At 44.3% G+C, this 20,171-nt stretch overlaps 3 protein-coding genes across 11 annotated transcripts in view; 1 reads left to right on the forward strand and 2 right to left on the reverse strand.

Annotated features, from left to right (window-relative positions):
- The window catches only part of LOC132990790 (uncharacterized), a 527,599-nt gene that overhangs the window by 116,968 nt on the left and 390,460 nt on the right, over positions 1-20,171 (reverse strand). The gene's annotated exons all lie outside the window — the stretch shown is intronic.
- Positions 697-5,139, reverse strand: rps18 (ribosomal protein S18). The gene is made up of 6 exons (XM_061060065.1): positions 5,005-5,139; positions 3,783-3,881; positions 3,557-3,643; positions 3,310-3,411; positions 1,716-1,807; positions 697-822 (listed from the first exon to the last, which is right to left on the reverse strand). Exons 1-6 carry the CDS (start codon positions 5,005-5,007, stop codon positions 747-749), a joined length of 459 nt encoding a protein of 152 aa, XP_060916048.1. The 5' UTR covers positions 5,008-5,139; the 3' UTR covers positions 697-746.
- Positions 5,147-20,050, forward strand: vps52 (VPS52 subunit of GARP complex). 2 transcript variants are annotated; one of them, XM_061060060.1, is made up of 20 exons: positions 5,147-5,406; positions 5,923-6,004; positions 6,315-6,367; positions 7,466-7,541; positions 8,991-9,058; positions 9,912-10,087; positions 10,176-10,326; positions 10,687-10,787; positions 11,359-11,491; positions 11,710-11,765; positions 12,306-12,441; positions 13,212-13,367; positions 13,520-13,638; positions 14,430-14,553; positions 14,688-14,783; positions 16,257-16,364; positions 16,500-16,565; positions 16,898-17,009; positions 17,531-17,649; positions 17,884-20,050. In XM_061060060.1, the coding sequence occupies exons 1-20, from the start codon at positions 5,308-5,310 to the stop codon at positions 18,028-18,030; spliced, it is 2,178 nt and encodes a 725-aa protein (XP_060916043.1). In that variant the 5' UTR covers positions 5,147-5,307; the 3' UTR covers positions 18,031-20,050. The 2 variants fall into 2 exon arrangements, with proteins under 2 accessions (XP_060916043.1, XP_060916044.1); XM_061060061.1 differs by having other exon boundaries at positions 5,926-6,004.

A 20,171-nucleotide genomic window follows, 5' to 3' on the forward strand; every position in this document is an offset into this window, starting at 1 on the left:
GCCAGTATGTCCTCCTAACTTTGGATTCTGGTCCTGAATGCTCTGGATTTGTTTGGACCAGAATAGTTAGGCGGTTTTAATGCACCCTCACACTGCCGTTTTAGACACCCCTTTGGCTTGCCAGATATACATGTGACCAGTTATCAGGTCAAACCAACAGGTGTTGCAGCGATGGAAGCGGGCAAGAGAACTGGTTCAGATAGAAGTGATTGTACCCGACCTCAAAAGCCTCTGCATGTTTCTAAAAAGCTCCACTCTTTAGTTCATGTTGTGATTCTTTTGTACAACATATTCTCATTGGTGACGTTTGGAGGACTGCTTTGTCTGCATCTTTTTTTTTTTTTAACATCACCTCTTACCTGAGGACAGGCAGGTCAGCAGAATAACCGGAGCAGTCCTCCTGAAATTATCTATATATATTTTCAGGAGTGCATGTGTGAAAACAGCTCAACATGCTTTTCTTTTATTGTTTTAGCCTCTAAAACAGCAGTGATAACTCCAGTCTACATACAACCGTCTGTCTTCTGTGCAAGCTCTCATGAGGATCCATCACCCTCGTTATGTCCCAGAAACAAACGTGTACAAATCTGTACGGTTATCAGTGTAACTTCAGTCTTCATAAATAAGATCAGGAGAGCACCCTTAAACCCCAAATGCAAAAGTGTTGGTGAGGAACAGAACACAAGGACACACTGCTTCTTGACAACGGTGGCGTTTTATTGAAACAAAGGGAAGCAGCAGGGAGTTTACTTCTTCTTGGACACACCAACGGTGCGACCACGACGGCCGGTGGTCTTTGTGTGCTGACCGCGCACACGCAGACTGTAAGAAAAGAAAAGAGCAAACGGTTACAATCAGACAGAAAAAAAACAGCAAGCCTCCCCAAAACCAAGTTTACAGATATGAAACCAAATCCAGCAGATGCCAGTTTGTGTGTCTTCAACGTTCTGCTTTAAACGAGATTAAAACCGGCTACTTCAACTTCCTCAGGCTGTGTTCACAGACTTGCGCTCCTGCAGCTCAGGGTGACATCTCATTTCTTTATGGACACAAGAAACATGTCTACACTGAAGTTAGTTCCCCAATAAAAGGCTTCAGTTGTTCTTCAGTGTTTCATATTGTGTGTCTTGTCAGATGCTTTGAATTTCCCCTGGGATCAATAAAGTATACATCTTTGATATTCAGAATCCAGCCGTGAGAGAACTCTGTTCACCTCGACCGCAGCAGAGTCAGAGACGTTTGAGACCCTGCAAGCTAAATGTTTTTAAAGAGTTAAACCATGTATAATAAGTGCTGAACTGGATTCAATTTTTAGAGGGAATAAAGCAAACTGAGCAGCTTATAACTTCTGTCCTAACAGATGTAACAGCTGTTTATGTCTGCTTGACTCCATGTGAATGCAGCATCATGTCAGGTGTCTTTAGATAAGTTGTTTCCAGAAGTCACCGCTCCCTCAAATCTCCTTCAATGAGTACAAACTAATATTACCTTAGATTTTATAGACATGAAGTCGGAGTTTTGAGCTCACTGATCAAGCTATCATTATGCATCTCTTGTTTTGCAGCACGTTTCAGAAGTTACATTTGTTTTGGACTTTTGCATGTTCCTCTTATTCGCTGCACGTTTTCCAAATTCAAGTTGTTTTAGCCTTTGCCGAGCATTTGACCTCATCAGCCACCGTAATGAACAGATCATATTAGATCTTGATCTCTTACCCCCAGAAGTGCCTGAGACCCCGGTGAGCCCTGATCTTCTTCAGCCTCTCCAGATCTTCTCTCAGCTTGTTGTCCAGACCGTTAGCGAGGACCTGAAAGCACAAAGACGTTTGTCATTTCAATCACCAACGCACACGAGACAGGACTAAACGTCATGGTAAAAAGAGCATCATCGCTTTGCATCGAAACCAGTCGTTAAACTAAACCCTACGAGGCATTTCTATGCCGTAATGTGTCATGATATCTGAAATGGTCTTATAAGATCAGACGATTCTCTTGCTAGCTCTACAGAGACTGTGTGAAGAAGCAGCGGGAGAGGAACGCCTGACATGAAGACTTAACTCACGCTCGCTCTTAAAACTTTTTACTTTAACACAGGCTGGTTCAAGAGGGTCGTGTAATCAAAAGCTCATCGCAGCGACTAGACAGACTTTTGTGTCGACCACTTTGTCCAGGAGCTAAACTGAACCAAAGTCAGAAAGAGTTTGACCAAGAAGCATCAAGGCGCTGCTTCTTCTCACAGTGACCAGGCGGCGTTTGTTGTGGTACAGCATAACGCCTTCACAGCTTGAATCGACCTTATTGAAATCAGACGACTGCACAAACATGAAGTCTGTTCAGCTTTCCTGCAGTAGTCTACATTAACTCTGTCGATCCGTCCTGAATCCACTTTTCTGTAGTGTCTTAAGAAAATGCTGCTTTATGATCGGCACAACAAAGTCAATAAGAGAAACACATCACTGAATGGATCCGTTTATATGTCGGTACAACGTGTGACTGACAGATTCAGTGAGAGGGGGTGTCAGCCAGAACCTGAAGGGTTAATAGACAGAATGTTTATAGTGTTCAGAAGAATGTACTGTCTTCAGTCATTGGCCTGCCAAAATATTCTTGGATTGTTTTCTGAAAAATTTGCATAAATGTTTTCACACCTACCCTTTTAATTTGGTTAAAAGGAATTCGAGTCTGTTTGCCACGTTAGTTTGAGCGGGTGTGAAAGCTGTCAATCAAACCCTGGTGAGGACAGTAAGACAATACAGGGGCCGCCTCGAAAGGAGGGTCTGTAGTAAGAACATGAAGTGACCTCGATCTGACCTATCAGCAGGAAGTACCCACTGTGGGCTCTCTCTGCTCATTATCACTGAACACTTGTTAACGACCACAGGCCGACCTGACGGAGCTTCAGGAACTGTTTGGGTGGATGAGCAGGTCCTCCTTCAGGAGGATTATCGTGCTCCTTCTCCTGAACTTTAGTCTGTATAGTCGTCTGTCCATTTAGAAACTATAGAGAGTCTTTGGAGCAGCCACAGCTAATCAAGAAGCAGCTAGCTTTATTTACTTCAGGGAGTTTTTTCAAGAAATTCTGATCAATCGGAGAGCATTTTCCTCACTCCTCCTGTAAATGACATCGTGTTAACAGAACAAACTTGAGGTACTTGTGCAACAATGGACCAAATTGGTCCATGATTCAGACCAGAGCAAACGATCTATAGGTGAAAAACACCCTTAGATTAGACCGTGTTCATGGTTGTCTTCCCTTTAGGAGAGACACCTTAACATGTCGACCGATGAACATTTATAGGCAGCCGCCTACCTGGCTGTATTTGCCATCCTTGACGTCCTTCTGCCTGTTGAGGAACCAGTCAGGGATTTTGTACTGACGAGGATTCTGCATGATGGTCACCACACGCTCGACCTGACAAACACAAACAGATCATTATTAACAAAAACAGTGATATCAGTTCTGAGGGTCTATCTCACACTGTTTGACTTTAATGTTTACTCAAACTTTATCTTATTGGAGCTTTGATATATCAGAAACATCAGCAGTCCCTCCTCACCTCCTCATCAGTCAGCTCTCCTGCCCTCTTGCTGAGGTCAATGTCGGCCTTCCTCAGGACAACATGTGCATAACGTCTGCCAACACCCTGAGACGAGGCACAAGGTAACAACAGTGTTAACTACCAAATCATCAGTTTTTCCAGAAGAGAACACCGCTGAAGGTGCAGGTTATAAAAAAAAAAAAAAAAACACTCGGGGCGCTGAATATTAAACAAAGAACCTCACCTTGATGGCAGTGATGGCGAAGGCGATTTTCCTTCTACCATCGATATTCGTGTTGAGCACACGAAGAATGTGCTGGAACTTCTCGGGGATGACCAGAGACTGAAAACATCAAAACACACGTTAACAGGAGGGCAGGAACGCCAAAAACGTCCACTCACTAGAGGACTTTTAAAAGCACAACGTCCTACACACAATGTTTCAGCAACTCACTAAGATACCGCAAGGATTTAAGATATTAAATGAAAACATACAACTAGACTTCAGAAAGCTCTCGTGATTTTATTCCAGCTTTGGTCATATGTCTGACAGAAGGGTTTTGTGTGAGGGTAGCTTAAGAAGAGTTGGAGATGCCAGTTCAGTAATGAAAATAATCTATGGATTTACTGCAACATAGTGGAGCTGATCGCTGTGGTGGTGTAGAATGGACACAATGCTGAATCCTTACCAAACACTGTTAAGTAACAACTCTTTTACACCTAAATTCAGGTAAGTAATGTTGTATAACTCCTTAATGCATCTTGCATTGCACTTTTATCTTTGAAGTGTATAAATGCTGCAATCTATTTCTACGCAGGGTCGGTCATGCAGTACTTACATTGTGCAAACATTTATAGGTCTGAACTTTAAGTCATCTTTATGTACTATATTTTTGGCTCCAACTAGCAACACTACAAACGCTAATGCTACTCTAAAAGCCAACTTTTTTCACCCCAAAACCCTACAAACAAACAGAGTCCTCCTTGTTTAACCTAAGCAGCTTAAAATAAACAAAACCCCTCTCATTCATATCAGTTTTTAAACTCCTTCATCTACAATGTGATGATCCCACCATGCTAACACCTGGGCGCTAGTTAGCCCTCACAGCTAGCCGACTAGAATTAGACTACAGGTGTTCTAAACCTGCCGTGAGCCGGTAACGCTTTGCTGGCAGGTTACACTTCTAATTTAAACATTGAATGAAACCCAAATAGCAGACTATATCACGGATAAAGAGCAAGAGAACTCGTTAGCGGCAGTGAGTTGGTGCACATCATCTCAGCGTTGACAGTAATCTGTACTAATACGTCCATTTCTGAGACTAATATGCCAAAAATTCAACATAAATCCGCTCCCATTAGTTTCGTTATCAAACATAACATGTTTAAAAGTGATAAAACAGTGATATTAACGCTGGATGATCACGGATTTGAAACTATTCCAGCTTGATACAAATCGTACTCACCATCTTGGAAGTAGGTTCCGTGCGAAGAGGAAGCGGCTCAGTTCTCGCGAGAGCTTGAAGGCGTCAGGGAACGGAAGACGGTGCATCGCTTTAATTTGTCCGACGAGAACGTCAAATTAACATGAAGTAAATGTTAACGTGTTAATTTAGGCGCAAGTAATTCAATTAAAACTGAATGTCCATAGTTGTGTGTCACAGTTATTTTTAAATGTTGTGATATATGTTCGTTGAAACAACGAAAATTACGTTTTAATCATTTTGGGTGAAAGAGGCGGAAGTCAGTATTTGTAGTTCTTTAGCATCATGGCGGAGGAAGCTGCTTCATCGGCCGTTGGAGCTGCTCTCGATGTAAACACAGCTGGGAAACAGACAGATATCGCCATGGCGTATTTACAAGACGAGGTGAGGGCTTTTAACTTCTTTTTGGATGCTTAAATCAAACTGATTAATTTGATGAATTATTCACTTACACTGTCCAAACCAGTCGACGAATCAATGAACTGCTACGATACAAGATGCGTATCAGAGAATATCGTACAATACAGATACTAAAGCTAGGTGGACAAACACGTACAGACAGTAATGACGCCTTTTATAAATGTGTGTTGTTTTAGTAAGTTGTCAAAAAGTATCTTGATACCTTGTTGTAGCTGTTAGCATCCTGTCACAGGTAAGCTCCATGATTTCCTGATGTCAGAGCAGCGTCACTGGTTCTTGAAACAATTAGGCGTTTTTCTGATTAACAGAAGATTAATCTCAGCAGTTTTATTAATTGGTAGTCTGCGAATGTTTGTGTGACAGGCATAGCAAAGATGGGAACAGAAAGAACAACAAACAACACGAACACCCCTCACCTTCTGTCAAATGAGTTGTCTGAAATAACAATATTTTGTTTTACTTCTTGCCTTTTTTGTCTAGAAGACTGATGGTGAAATTGCGAACCACAACTTGGGTGAACTGGATCTGACCACTGACGAGTTTATCCTGGATGAAGTGGACAGTAAGCTGTGCATATTTAACGTTAAAATCTCTCAACATGTGGTAAAGAGTCAACAATATATGAAGCATTAATCACGTGATTTAAGTGGGCCAAAACATTGTGTTGACTTGGACAGAAACGTTTTCATTCCCAAATTCACCACTGAAGGAATGTCGTATTTTCTAAGCCTTGACAATCATTAATCAAAGTCATGTCGATATCACAGAAAACCTCCTACATACGAAAACAAGATTTGAACCTTCACTATCCAGAGCAGTTTCAGTTTGATGATGAGTTTGTTTTGAGTGCTGCTTCTCTCTGTTCTCTGCAGTTCACATCCAGGCCAATCTGGAGGATGATCTCGTGAAGGAGGCGTTAAAAACGGTGAGAACATCGGGACATTAGAGTTCAGGATCTGATCGCGGAGGCCTGGGAGAGCAGTGAGAGCTGATGGTGCGTTCTCGGATGTCTCAGCTGGGAATGACGTCACACCCGATGTTAACCGCGTTCCAGTAACGATTGGCAACATGGGCGCCTTCAGAAGTGACTTTGTTGTGTTCGCTCAAACCAGACGATAACACACTACGTGGTAGCTTTAGGGTGAAAGCAACACGCCAACATGTCCATAGAGAGACAATTCACGTTACTCTCGCTGTGATCAATCTAATTACACAAAAAGAGGACTAAGGCCTGGCACACAATACACTATTTTAAAAATCTTAAACGATCTGTGAATATGCGAGAGAGCACACACTTGACGACAGATTGAACCATTCAGTTCTTACCGCGTGTGGAGAGCAACGAGACGGCCGACTCAGCAAACCACACGCTCACAGACTCATTCACCAACCACCAGAGTCTTGCGCGTCAGAACGTGTAATCTTGCGCGGTCAAACACGATTTCAGAGTAGACAAACATGGTGGTCAAGCTAAATGTGGCTAGCTGTTAGCTACCTGCTACATCGGTCCTCTCCTCGTCAGTTGGATTGAGGTTTGTTTTACAGACACGTTGTATGAACACTCGTGTTGTTGCCACAAATCAACAAGTTGCTCCTCCATTTATGGCCGCTAAATTTGTGCTTCGCGTTTGCTGTCGTCGCCATGGTGATCTTTGTTGTGCTTCCTGCTTTAGTCCGCTTGTTTCCTGATTGGCTGTTGTTCTGTTCCATGTGACAATTCACAGAATCCGTGCTGGGCCGTCCTCGAAGTTCTCTCCACACAACAGGATTTCTGATCCTAAATATTGGACATATTTAATATTTACAATTTCGTGGCAGCCGGATCGTCTTCAAAGTAGATCAGGAGGTTAAAATCAATCTCTCTTAACATACCTCACACCACGGGAGAATCTGGGGAGCGTTCTTGATGACGTATCAGACTGGTAACTCGGTATTTCTGACGCACCATGATTGCTTTCATTGCTCCCCCAGTGTGAGTATATGAGGGAGAAAGAGTCGTGATGATGGTGGTTCTGTGTTTCAGGGCGTGGACCTCCGTCAGTACTCCAAACAGGTGGAGTCGGAGCTGCAGAGGATCGAACAGGCCTCCATCAAAGACTGTATCCTCTCACATCAAACATACACTTTAATAACTTTATAGAGAAACTGTTATCTTGTTGTTTTTGGTCACAAGAAGAGGTCAGGCAAAACTAAAAAAGAGTAAAAAAATTAAGGATGAGCCTCAGCACGGCGTCATACTGAACCATTTATTTACTGCACATAGTAAACCACTTGTTATTTGTTCTCTGATGTGAACTACAGTGAAGAGAATCTTCCTTTAAAGTCTTCAAATGTGAGTGAAGAAAAGTCTTCAGAGAGTTTGTGATCTCCATCATATTTATCAGCTGATCACCAACATTCAGTGGAAGATATCCGATACCAGATTCTCCTTATTGTCCCACAAGAGGACTTTTGTTTCCCATTATTGTTTATTTCAAAAAGTGAAAACTAAGGCGTCGGTGGCCTTCTGGTTAGTGCACATGCCCCATGTACGGAGGCTGCAGTCCTCCAAGCAGGCGGCCCAGGTTCGATCCAACCTGTGGCTCCGTATGTAATTTCCCACTCTCTTTGTCCCTGACTCTATCCACCATCCTGTCTCTACAGTGAAGACATAAAAAAGCCCAAAAAATATAAAAACGAGTACACATGTGACACACATACAGATGTGCACATCCAAGCAAAATGACCCAGTACCGGTGCACAACAAGAAATGTTCTAACTGCAGAAGAAAGAGAAAGGTCCGCACACTGATCAGCTCCCAATGAGCAACTTCATTTAAAACAAGGCAGCGATAAAGATCCAAAAGTCTTCTGACCTTATTGTTTATTTACGTTGTTACAAGTTGCCGACGGCTACACTTGAAGCGTGAAGGAAGGTCGAGAGACGACAGTGACAGAAGTGCTGCTCACAACAGGGAAAACATAAGGCTGGGTCAGCTCACCTACACACCGGTCTGCCGGGTCACTGGTGGCCTTGAACGCACTGGGTGTTGTGGGGAGCGACAAGCCCAGGCTTCGTCTATGAGCTCAGATTTTAGTTGTAGTTGGGTCTTAAAAGAAGTTCATGGGCTTACTACGACATTTAAAGGCGACACGGCACCCGCTCTTGCCGCACCTCAGTGCTCAAGACTATCCGACAACCCAGATCAACACAGCTTTATCCCGTTCTATATCCCCTCCCATGACAGCCAGTCCAAAGTAATTTACCAAACAGAAAGATAAGGACGAAGAAGAAGAACCTTACTGTTGCCTATCATCCTCAAAAAAACGATTCATATATGAATTCTTCAGAAAGATGAGCAGCGAGCAAAAACTCCACTTTCAGCATGATATGATTCAAGGATCTCTCAGGGTTTGGTTTTTTATCCTGAACAAGGTTTCTTTTGTTCCATGATTTATTTGGAGAAAACCAAGAATCCTCACACAGAAGACATGATGATTATGTTGTTGTTGTTGTTGTTGTTGTTGTTGTTGTTGTTGTTGTTGTGTTCCTAACCGTTCCCCTGTCAGACATCAAGGAGAGTCAGAACATCGCTCTGCTGCACAACCAGATCACCGCCTGTGACTCCATCCTGGAGGTAAGACAAGACGCCTTCATCCTGATCCCACAATGCACTGCAGGATTAGACATGTTCTGAGCACAGCGTCAACGCTTTTTAAGGTTGCTTAACAAACTCCAGCTTTAAAGAAGCAGTATGTAACTCTGACACCTAGTGTTTAAAATGGGTACTGCAGTCCAAATTCTAAACATTGTAGAGAGCTGTCTCCCCCCGCCCCCTCCTCTCTAGAGTCGATGCTCACGCAGGTTGTCATGTGGTGGACACTGAAGCTTCAGTGTTTAGCCAGCTCTGCATCGGTCTGTAAACCTTTCTGTGTTCTAACCTCTCTCCATTTTTTCAAAAGCATCTCCAATATTGATCCTAGTTTGAGCACGTTTCTGCTCGTGGAGCTTATTAGAAACATGCAGAGGCTTTTCAGGTCGGGTACAATCACTTCTATCTGAACCAGTTCTCTTGCCCGCTTCCATCACTGCAACACCTGTTGGTTTGACCTGATAACTGGTCTCATATCTGGCAAACCGAGGGGTGTCCAAAACGGCCGTGTGGGGGTGCCTTAAAACCGCCTACCTTCTCTGGTCCAAACAAATCCAGAGCATTCAGGACCAGAATCTAAAGTTAGAAGGAGGACATACTGGCTGCTGCATTGTTGTCAGAGAAGCCAGCACTTCAACATAGCATGTTTCTTTAATGTCTGATCATATAGTAAGGTCACTTTATCATTTCACTACACATCTCAGTAATGGGAACCTTTTTATCTCCCATCATGTCACAGTGGCTCTGCTCGGTCTCCTCCTCCCATGTCAACAGCAGCACTTTTCTCTTTTGAGGTAAGAGTGAACTTAATTCAGTTGTTATTTTGTTCTCCTCTCAGCGTATGGAGGGCATGCTGAGCGGCTTCCAGAGTGACCTGTCCTCCATCAGCAGTGAGATCCAGACTCTGCAGCAGCAGTCGGTCAGCATGAACGTCCGTCTGAAGAACCGGCAGGCTGTACGCAGCCACCTCAGCCAGCTGGTGGACGAGCTGGTGGTGCCAGGAACCATGATCTCGTAAGTGGGACAGAGAGAGAAGGGGGGCGGGGGGGGGGGGGGGGGGGGGGACTCTGTCTGACTCGAACATTGTCCCGTTTCTTCGCAGCACTATCCTGGACAGTCCGGTGACGGAGCAGGAGTTTCTGGAGCAGCTTCACGAGCTCAACAACAAGATCAACTTCGCCAAAGAGCTGAGCTTCAGAGAGACGCTGGCCTGTTCCGACATCCAGGACATCGTCGACCGCCTCAAACTCAAGGTCACACTGATAATGATGACATCTCAAAATAATACAGCGCAAAGTGACTTCATCAAATGTCAGACTTTGAGACTTTGAGAACCTGGAAGACGACATGAATAAGATCTTTGCAGGAGAACGAGCAGATGATGAGAAATCTTATTATTGCCTCTTTAAATCAAAAGACAGCTGATCTTCAGCACTGCAAACTAAAGACAAGATTACCGCTGATCACAAACATTTAGTAGATTTTCATTTTCAGTGTCTTCTTTTAAAGACCGGAGAAACTCTGGATAAATGTTTCTGCTTGGAAGTATTTTTGCTTCAGACATGAAACTCTCGCTGACGGGAATCTGTTGGACTCTTTGTGTCTTCATGCAGGCGGTGTCAAAGATCCGAGAGTTCATTCTGCAGAAGATCTACTCGTTCAGGAAGCCGATGACAAACTACCAGATCCCTCAGAACACTCTGCTGAAGTACAGGTGAGCACAGCTCCACAAACCTGCTCGCTGATTCTACGTTAAAAGATATTAAAGGATAGTTTGAGAAAGCAGGTGGAAAATATCAGGGCCTTTCATTTCATTGTTTCCCCTTTCATCATCAACTTTTATTATTAGACTCAAGGTCCATTTTAAAAGACATACAATACAAAAAAATAGACAACACACACATACATTAGAATAAAAACATTCCCGCTTCTTATAAAAGGCACTTATACCAATGTCTCCAAAGGTATGACTGGTAGCGTACTGCACTATAACTTGGGTTTGACAGCAGCATTATAATTACATTCTTTGAGTCATTCAAGCGACCAATAAATCTGTACATAAGGTCCCTCAATAAAGCCTGTAAGGTGTTAACTCCTGCATTCACAAATAGCTCACTTAAACTACTCCACCTTGGCTTTTTAAGTAAGGTCCTAAAACAATCATTGTAAGCAACCAGAAGTCTGTGCATACTTGATTTTTTGAACGGGGGCAGTATACAGGGGAGTGCAATATGCTCTAAAGAGACATATCTGATCAGAACACATATTTATTTGACCTTTCCTAGGTTTTTCTACCAGTTTCTTTTGGCCAATGAGAGATCGGTGGCAAAGGAGATCAGAGACGAGTACGTGGACACGATGAGCAAAATCTACTACAGCTACTTCAAGTCATACAGCAGCCGGCTGCTCAAAGTGCAGGTTAGTCCTTCACCTCTGTCATGTCTGCTTCACAGACCGTCCCTCATCCAGTCTGAGGAATATTCACAGAACTCCGTATATACAGTCCCAGTGACTGGAGGTCAGACTGACTGCATTTCTATCATAGAGCTCTACAGAATGTGTTTCAGTCAGTTTGTTTTTACGCCATCTCAACTTCAACGATTCATCTGAAATCTGTTTGTTCTGTCTGTCTGCAGTACGAGGAGGTGGCAGACAAAGACGACCTGATGGGAGTAGAAGACACAGCCAAGAAAGATATCCTTTACACTGAGAGTGTGTGTGTTTTATGTTTTTGTACTTTTTGGGAAGTTACTTGAAAGGGACGGCAGAAGAGAGCATGAGAATCATGCTTCAGTACGGCACGGTACGGATTGCCAGTGTGACCCCGCCCTTAATTTTCCCAACCATGATAAAGCATACACATCTGTGTGTGACCTTCTTCTTGGCTTCCTTTTGAATGGGTTTTGTAAACACAGAAATTAGGTTAAACTTGGAACACAAAAACTTGAGTGGCTCGTGTCTAGCTGACACTGATCCTCCGAGCTGGCACTCAAAGAAAAGAAATGTTTGAAATCAGGTGAGAAGCTGCTCCCACGTGAGGACATGCTGTTTTACAAACTTATAGTTGGGTCAAGGTGTGTCTGTGTCTTACATTTGTGCTTGACACGCTGAACACAGGAATGGGTTGATCACATATCTGCTAATTTTGGTCTAATTAGGGCAGCAATCAGCTGAGACCCGCCTACGCCCTGACACACTTGATGACACGCTAGGCTCCTTGACTCCACCCTGCAGGTTTTTTCTCCAAACCGTCTCTGAAGAGCAGAAACACCATCTTCACTCTGGGTCAGAGGGGGGCCATCCTGAGTCCTGCAGAGCTGGAGGGGCCGATCCTGGTCCCTCACACGGCTCAGAGAGGAGACAGCAGGGTGAGAAACCACATCAAAACACATGACAGACATTCAGTTTTAAAGTCAACGCTCACACAAAGCTCCAAACAGTTGATAGTCCAAACTATCATTTAGGAAAACATGCATCTTAACAACAAAACAAAAAAGGTTCCCTGCTGGTCCTTGAACAGTCTTTAAAGTCTTAAAACATCAAATCTGTCTGGTGCAGGATAGCATAGAGGCTGTGTCGCGTGCCGCTGGTTCGGAGGCTACAGTCCCCGTCGCAGTGACCGTGGGTTTGAATCCGACCTCGTCCCTTTGCTGCATGTCATCCCCCGCTCTCTCCTCCAAAACATTTCCTCTCTCTCTCTCTCGAGCTGTACTGTCGTTTAAGGCAAAAATTACCCAAAAAAATACAATCTGTCACTAAATCTGACCTGGCCTCGGCCACCAGCGCGCCCCAGGAGTTGACATGTTTCCAGAATAGAGACATGTAAAAAGGGTTCAGAAATGTTTTAGTCTGTAATTATAATCTCATCATGTTTTATTTTGAGCAGAAGAAGAATTTTATGAATGAGTGCACCTGAGGTCATTGATGAAAAGGATCTGAAGAATTCAGGGTGAAACCAGGCCATGATGATAGAGCAGGAGTCATCCAAACATGATCTGTAATCGCTCTGTAATTACTATGCAAAGTGTTGAAGAAGTCACCTCACAATGTCCCAGCATGCACCCTGCTGCCAAAGCAAATTGCTGCTCCACACTGACACCAATTCTTGTGAGACTCAGTTCTTCTCTCTCTCCTCCAGTACCCGTATGAGATGCTGTTTCGCAGCCAGCACTACGCTCTGCTGGACAACGGCTGCAGAGAGTTCCTCTTCCTCTCCGACTTCTTCATGGTGGCAGGAAACTCCGCCCTCGACCTCTTCAACAGCATCATGGGAAAAACTCTCAGCATGTTCCTGGTACGCTCAGAGCGCCTCACCTCAGATCCACAAACAGGGTCACCAGCTGTTGTCCTGTTGTGTATAGAGGTGGTGATGTATGCAGGAGTCAGGAGTTCCCACGGCTATCCCAATAGTATATTTAACATGTTTTATTGTCTCCGTCTCTGCAGAAGAGCATGTCTACGTATGTCTCCGACTGCTACGACAGCATCGCCGTCTTCCTCTGCATCCACATCATCCTCCGCTTCAGAGCCATCACCGCCAAGAGGACCATCCCGGCTCTCGACAAGTCAGTGACCCAACCACAAACACGTGATCCTGCCTCTTTGAACGAGCTGGAAAAGGAAAAATCTAAATATTGCTCTTGTGAAGGAGTGAAAAAGTTTCATAGCAATTATTGGGAATCAGTTTTGTAAATGAAATGACATGAAAAATTCTGAGCTTGTTTTTCACCCAGCAGCGTGTGCGTGGCGCGCGAAATGGTTCATGGTACAGTGAAACACCTGAAGATGACTGTTTGCATCAAAGACACTCTGTGTGTTTGTGACAACATATTCATGTGAACAGGTTTAATCTGTGATGAACCTTATCGAGTGCAAACTGTGCTGAGGCCTGACACACACACACACATCTAAAGTCTGTCTCTCTCTCGAAAAGAAAAAACAGGCGTGCGTGCATGCGTCAGTAAGTCAGGCTGCGCGTACTACTTAGACAACGCACGTGCGTGTGTACTCGTGGGACTTTTCTGAAAAAAATCACATGTATGTGCGGCGTGCGTGCAGCTGAACCATTCCGCGCCTGCGTGCATGCGTCACAAACCGGGTCATCCGCCATCGCAGACTGCAGCCTCTTTACATGAGGCGTGCACACTAACCACTAGGCTGCAGGCAACCCCAGCTTTTAATTTTAAGCTTTTAGTTTACATCACTGCAGACGACATCCAGAACATTTTTTTTAACCTCTTTATAGAACTGGAATGAGAGAGGGATGAACCAGTGAGTGGATCTTACCCCCCCCCCCCCCCCCCCCCCCCCCCCCGTGTCCTCACCTGCGTGTTTTTCTGTGTTCTGTGGGTGTCAGGTACTGGGAGGCGGTGCTGGAGCTGCTGTGGCCGAGGTTTGAGCTGATCCTGGAGATGAACATCCACAGCATCAGAAACACAGACCCTCAGAAACTGGGAGTACTGGACACCAGACCGCACTACGTAGGTCTACAGACACTAAAACACACACACATACACGCACACACACTAAAACACACACACATACACGCACACACACTAAAACACACAAACACATGGCTGTGTAATCTGCTGTAACGGGTGTCTGTGTGTTTCAGATCACTCGTCGTTATGCAGAGTTCTCGTCAGCGATCGTCAGCATCAACCAAACGTTTCCAAACGAGAGAACCAACACTCTGCTCGGACAGCTGCAGGTACAACACACACACACACACTCACACACTCACACACACACACACACACACACACACACACACACACACACACACAGTCTCTACACTCACACACACACACACACACACACACACAGTCTCTACACTCACACACACACAGTCTCACACACACTCACACACACAGTCTCCACACTCACACAGTCTCACTCTCACACACACACACAGTCTCACACTCTCACACACTCACAGTCACACACACAGTCACACACTCTCTCACACACACACACACACACACACACACACACACACACACACACACACACACACACACACACACACACTCAGTTGCCCTCTGGGAGGAATAATTAGAGTAACACTGTTATGCACACACTCAGATCTGGGTTAATAGTAGCACAGCAGTTGAAGTAGTGAAAAGTATGCTAACACTTTAATTGTGTCATTAAATGTAATTAATCAGAGAAATGAACTCTGAGCAGTTCAAATCGTTATGACTCAAAGCTGGCAAGGAATCTGTGAAGGTCGGGTATGACTTAGTTATGAACATTTGATGATTCACGCCTCCAGGTCAACAGAAGCACGAGGAAACATTTCATGAGAAACACACAACAGGTTCAGCAACAGCACTTTATTTTATTTCAAAAGCACCTTTATTAAGAAGTCCACACACGCTCAGTTCTCAAAAACATCTTCGTCCACATTGAAATGCAAAAGCGCAGTTACAACTGTCATTAGCACGCCAAAGCAACAACGACATGCGGAAATATTCTCCCCATTCCTCTGCAACGACTGAAGTGTAAAAGCAACCAAAATAAAATCAATGAAAATTTTTTTAAAAGTGTCTTTAAAAACGAGTGACTAAACTCTTCCCAGCTGTAAACATCTGGATGTGGTAGGGGGAAACTCTCTTAGTGCAATGACCTCATGAGCATCTGCTGTTACAGACAAGAAAAGCTGTGAAATATGGCGAGGCGCCGTCCACCAATCAGAGACGCCCTCCTCTCCTGCCCCTCCCTGTCCCTGACACTTGAGGTCTTAACACTCGCCGTCTGTGTTAACGGTTCAAACTGATCCGGCTCTGGACTGTCGTGGTCTACAGGAGACTCTGGAGGACAGAAGTCTTCGACCTCAAACCGCATTTCTTTCGCATCTCGATTCGTCGCTCATGGCTTAATAACCAAAATGCAAGGATGGTAACGTGTCTTTACCCCCCACCAACCCCACAGCCCTGAAAGTCCAGGGGGCTGAAACTCTGAGGTTTAGTTAAACTTTGATTGAGGTGGGTTATAGTGTGGTCTAAATCAGAAACTCCTCCTGTGTTTGGGGCAGAAACGGCTTCATTTGTAGAAAATATCTCGATGAACTGCCGTTATTTAAAAGACTTCACGCTCAGGAACAACAGGTTACATTTTTTATGACTTTGACGGAAAAAAAACTGAATCAATGTAAAAATTATGAACTTTTTTTGTTTTCAAGGTGGAGGTGGAAAACTTTGTGCTGAAGATGGCGGCGGAGTTTCCCTCCAGAAGAGACCAGCTCATCTTCCTCATCAACAACTACGACATGATGCTGAGTGTTCTCATGGTGAGCTGAAAACAAAACCTGCTCGTGGCCTCGTGGCTATCCAGACTTACATGACCTGTTAAAAGTCCTTGCGTGAACATAAAGCAATACTACTGTTACACCCAGGGTGTGATTGCTGTTCTTTTGTTTGTCCAGGAGAGGGCAGCAGACGACAGTAAAGAGGTGGAAGGTTTCCAGCAGCTGCTGCTGGCCAGGACGCAGGTGAATAAAACAGCTGTTACACTCTCTTCTTCTTCTCTGTGCTTCACGCCGTTTTCACATCAGACACGATTGTCTGGTACCGTGCTTGAGTGCGCTCGCTCCCCTTTAGCCCGCTCGTCTGCGTTCACATCATTCTGAGCCAGAGTACACGTATGTACAGAGTCTGATACAGCAGAATGGACATAGCTGGTTTGCAACGGACAGCAAGCATGGCCTTGCAACATATAGACAATGAATGGGCTTGAGAATCCTATCTGAAAGTATTGTTCAAAAACAAAATCTGTGTCACTTTGACTCCCCCCCCCCCCCCCCCCCCCCCAACCCACCTCCAGGAGTTTATCGAGGAGATTCTGTCCGCCCCGTTCGGAGGGATGATCGCCTTCGTGAAGGAGGCCGAGGGTTTGGTGGAGAAAGGGCAGCTGGACCGGCTGAAGAACGAGGAAGGTGAGAGAACAGGAATGTGTTCGTCCCTTCTCGCTGACTCGGCGGTTTCTACCTGAGTCACGTGGTGGTTTCACTTCACCGTTTACAGACAAAACAAAACTCAATGAGCGGCTCGGAATCAGGAACACTTGTCTCACTTTTGTTTCTCCGTCAGTCTGAGGCGAAAGATTTACTCTCCCACTTCAGATGACCACATCCTCTTTTTGTATTTTTCACACCCGCTCTGTTTGTTCTCAAATTAACCACGACACACACCAACATCCATGCTCACATGTTCACAACAAAAACAACAAAACAAAGCAGCAGTAGATCCTGTCTGTGAAGTCAAGAAGACTAAATGAAACCTATGTACATACCATTGTGTGTGTGTGTGTGTGTGTGTGTGTGTGTGTGTGTGTGTGTGTGTGTGTGTGTGTGTGTGTGTGTGTGTGTGTGTGTGTGTGTGTGTGTGTGTGTGTGTGTGTGTGTGTGTGTGTGTGTGTGTGTGTGTGTGTGTGTGTGTGTGTGTGTGTGTGTGTCAGCTCGGATCACTCAGCTGGTTCGGGGCTTTTCGGGTACGTGGAAACAGTCGGTGGAGGCAATGAGTCAGGACGTCATGAGATCATTCACAAACTTCAAGAATGGAACCAGCATCATACAGGTGAGACAGACGACAGAGGATTCTGGATTTCTAAACTACGATTTGATTCTAGTACAAATGAAAATGATATCAATACATGTTCGAGTCCTCGACACCCAAAATCAGATCATTTTAGCCCACCGATTTGAACATGTCTGGGAAAACAGAAACTCACCGCATGGCTGCCAAGGGTGTGTGTTTGTGTGTGTGTCGATGAGTTGTGTAATAAAGCATCACTTTTTGTTTCTTCCGCAGGGCGCTCTGACCCAGCTGATCCAGTACTACCACGGCTTCCACAAGATCCTGAACCAGCCCACCTTCCGCAGCCTGGCCGTCCGCTCGGAGCTCATCAACCTGCACCACCTCATGGTGGAGGTGAAGAAGCACAAGCCCAACTTCTAACAGGGAGGCTACGACGCCGCAGAATCTCCGCCCCGATGACAGGACTGTTCATCGACAACGCAGACTGTTTGTTTTTCAAACTACAGCATGACGTCACCTGAAGTCTGGAGGGGCCTAGTCCATCCAGTCTGTCCTCCTAAACACTCTCCTCTACATTTTTAAGGCATTTCTGACGTCCGAGCTGGATATAAACAGAGTCATTGAGAGTTAACATATAAAAGTCCTAAAATGAAGAAAACCAGATCAGTAACAGTCTTATGATGAAGCTGTACAACCACTGCTTGTCACCGACATCAACTCGTCTGAATTATCTGAAACATATGAAGTTATAAGCCTTCAGATTTTAGTCCTGTCTCCTTTGGGATTGGCTGCTGCTGGTTTGTCCTACGTCCTTGTTTTTCCTAAAAAAAAAAAGAAGTACTTAATGAACCTCATCTTTGACCTGCAACCTGCAGATTAAACCTTGAGGAGAGCTAACACCTTCAGAGAAGATTCTGTTTGTGATCCATTTCTGAAGATACTCGTCGATCTTTGCTTTCTGTAACGTCAATATTTGCACGCAAACACTCGACCTCCTGCAATCCGCTCTTACTCTCCTGACTGTTGATCAGTCCTCAAACACACCATCGACACATTAGACAACTGCATGGAGCTAAATCATTCTGATGGATAAACTAAATTATGCCTAACGTAAATCTACTCCGGGGGGAGGGGGGGTCTACAGTGTTTGCTGTGATATCATCGTAGCGAACAGTGAAAACATTTAGCCTAAAACATGATATTTAAAAAAAGATTTAAAAACACTACCATGTTTTCAGATCGCGTCCTCGCTCTTCAGTTCTTCGGCCACTCTGAAAGCTCGAGCTGATGATTGGATTTAAAAACTTCAGACAGCCGACCATAAATGATGATTCAAATCTTAGACATTTTAAGTTGAAATGCTTCTCTAAAATGTGCTGATCTTACAGTTAACTGAATGACTTTAGGCAGCAACAAAAGCTGAAAACTTGTTGACAGATTGAGTCGTGATGAGGATTGGTGCTCCGTCTTGAAACACTGAACAGACATGTTTATTTTATTTTCTGTATAAGAAATTATTAATTGATACTTCATGATTTAACAAAAAAAAACTGCACTATTGAGAAACACATTACTTGAAAACTTGCTGTGTGTTTGTCCACGTGTGCTGCAGCTTCAGCAGGTGAGAATGATCCTTAACAGGTAAAAGGTGTTCTTCTGTATTTTTCTTATCCTCATTAAATACTTTAAAGGAACATTAAAGTTATTTCTAACCTCCTGACCGTCCAAAGCTTGAAGGTCATTCTTCCTACTGAAGGTGTTAATCTAAATCAACTCTTAACTCTTTTTCTGGCTTGTTTGCTGGAATTTACAGACATGAGATTAATTTACAATATCACCCGTCATGTGTTAAATCAGCAGACCCAGACCAGACCCATGGATGGCGGTCTCCATGCTGGAGATGATGTCTCAGCCTGACTTTCAGTCAACCTAAAGACAGGCTGAGAGCTGGAGCTGAGGCGGGTTTTAAGCCTCCTCACAAACCATTACACCGCATCCACCTGTAAATCATATCCTGTAAATTCACAATCTTATTGTGAATAACTCTTATCCTTCATCAAATCAAAACGGATGAGTCATCAAAACATTCACCCCCCGTACAGTGTGTGTTGATCGAGACATGAGCTAATCAGACCTATTTGTTTTTTTTGAACCAGGCTGTAAACATGTTAATCTCTGTTGTAAAAACAGGCTTTTTAGAATGTGTGTGTATGTGACTTCCTGTGCTTCTGCAGCCAGCCTCTAGTGGACACTCAAGCAACCACAGGATTTCACACTTGAGCATTGGAAGTTGCCACTTGATTTAAACAGTGAGCGGGTTGTGTGCCTTTGCTGATTTGTCTGTATGGACTTCATCGTGTAGATTAGGTGAATCTGTTTGGGAAGTCATTCCAGTGTGAACATTTGTGTGTTAAATAATAAATAATATAAATACAAAACATTTGTATGTGGCCACTGTGGGGCTCAGTTGGTAGTCGGTCATTTCTCAACCAGAAGGTCGAGGGTTCGATCCCCAGCTCCTGCAGCCACATCCGATGTGTCCTTGGGCAAGACACTTAACC

This window comes from Labrus mixtus, chromosome 16 (assembly GCF_963584025.1).
Source record: "Labrus mixtus chromosome 16, fLabMix1.1, whole genome shotgun sequence".
In the NCBI taxonomy this organism is placed as follows: domain Eukaryota; kingdom Metazoa; phylum Chordata; class Actinopteri; order Labriformes; family Labridae; genus Labrus; species Labrus mixtus.

Coding starts and splice junctions, on each gene's coding strand:
- rps18 (XM_061060065.1), bottom strand. Junction 3,412..3,556: donor GAGAGCTGACTGATGAGGAG/GTGAGGAGGGAC, acceptor TGTGTTTGTCAG/GTCGAGCGTGTGGTGACCAT. Junction 823..1,715: donor GGTCTCAGGCACTTCTGGGG/GTAAGAGATCAA, acceptor CTTTTCTTACAG/TCTGCGTGTGCGCGGTCAGC.
- vps52 (XM_061060060.1), top strand. CDS start 5,308: ATGGCGGAGGAAGCTGCTTCATCGGCCGTTGGAGCTGCTCTCGATGTA. Junction 14,554..14,687: donor TGGACACCAGACCGCACTAC/GTAGGTCTACAG, acceptor TGTGTGTTTCAG/ATCACTCGTCGTTATGCAGA. Junction 17,650..17,883: donor ATGGAACCAGCATCATACAG/GTGAGACAGACG, acceptor TTTCTTCCGCAG/GGCGCTCTGACCCAGCTGAT.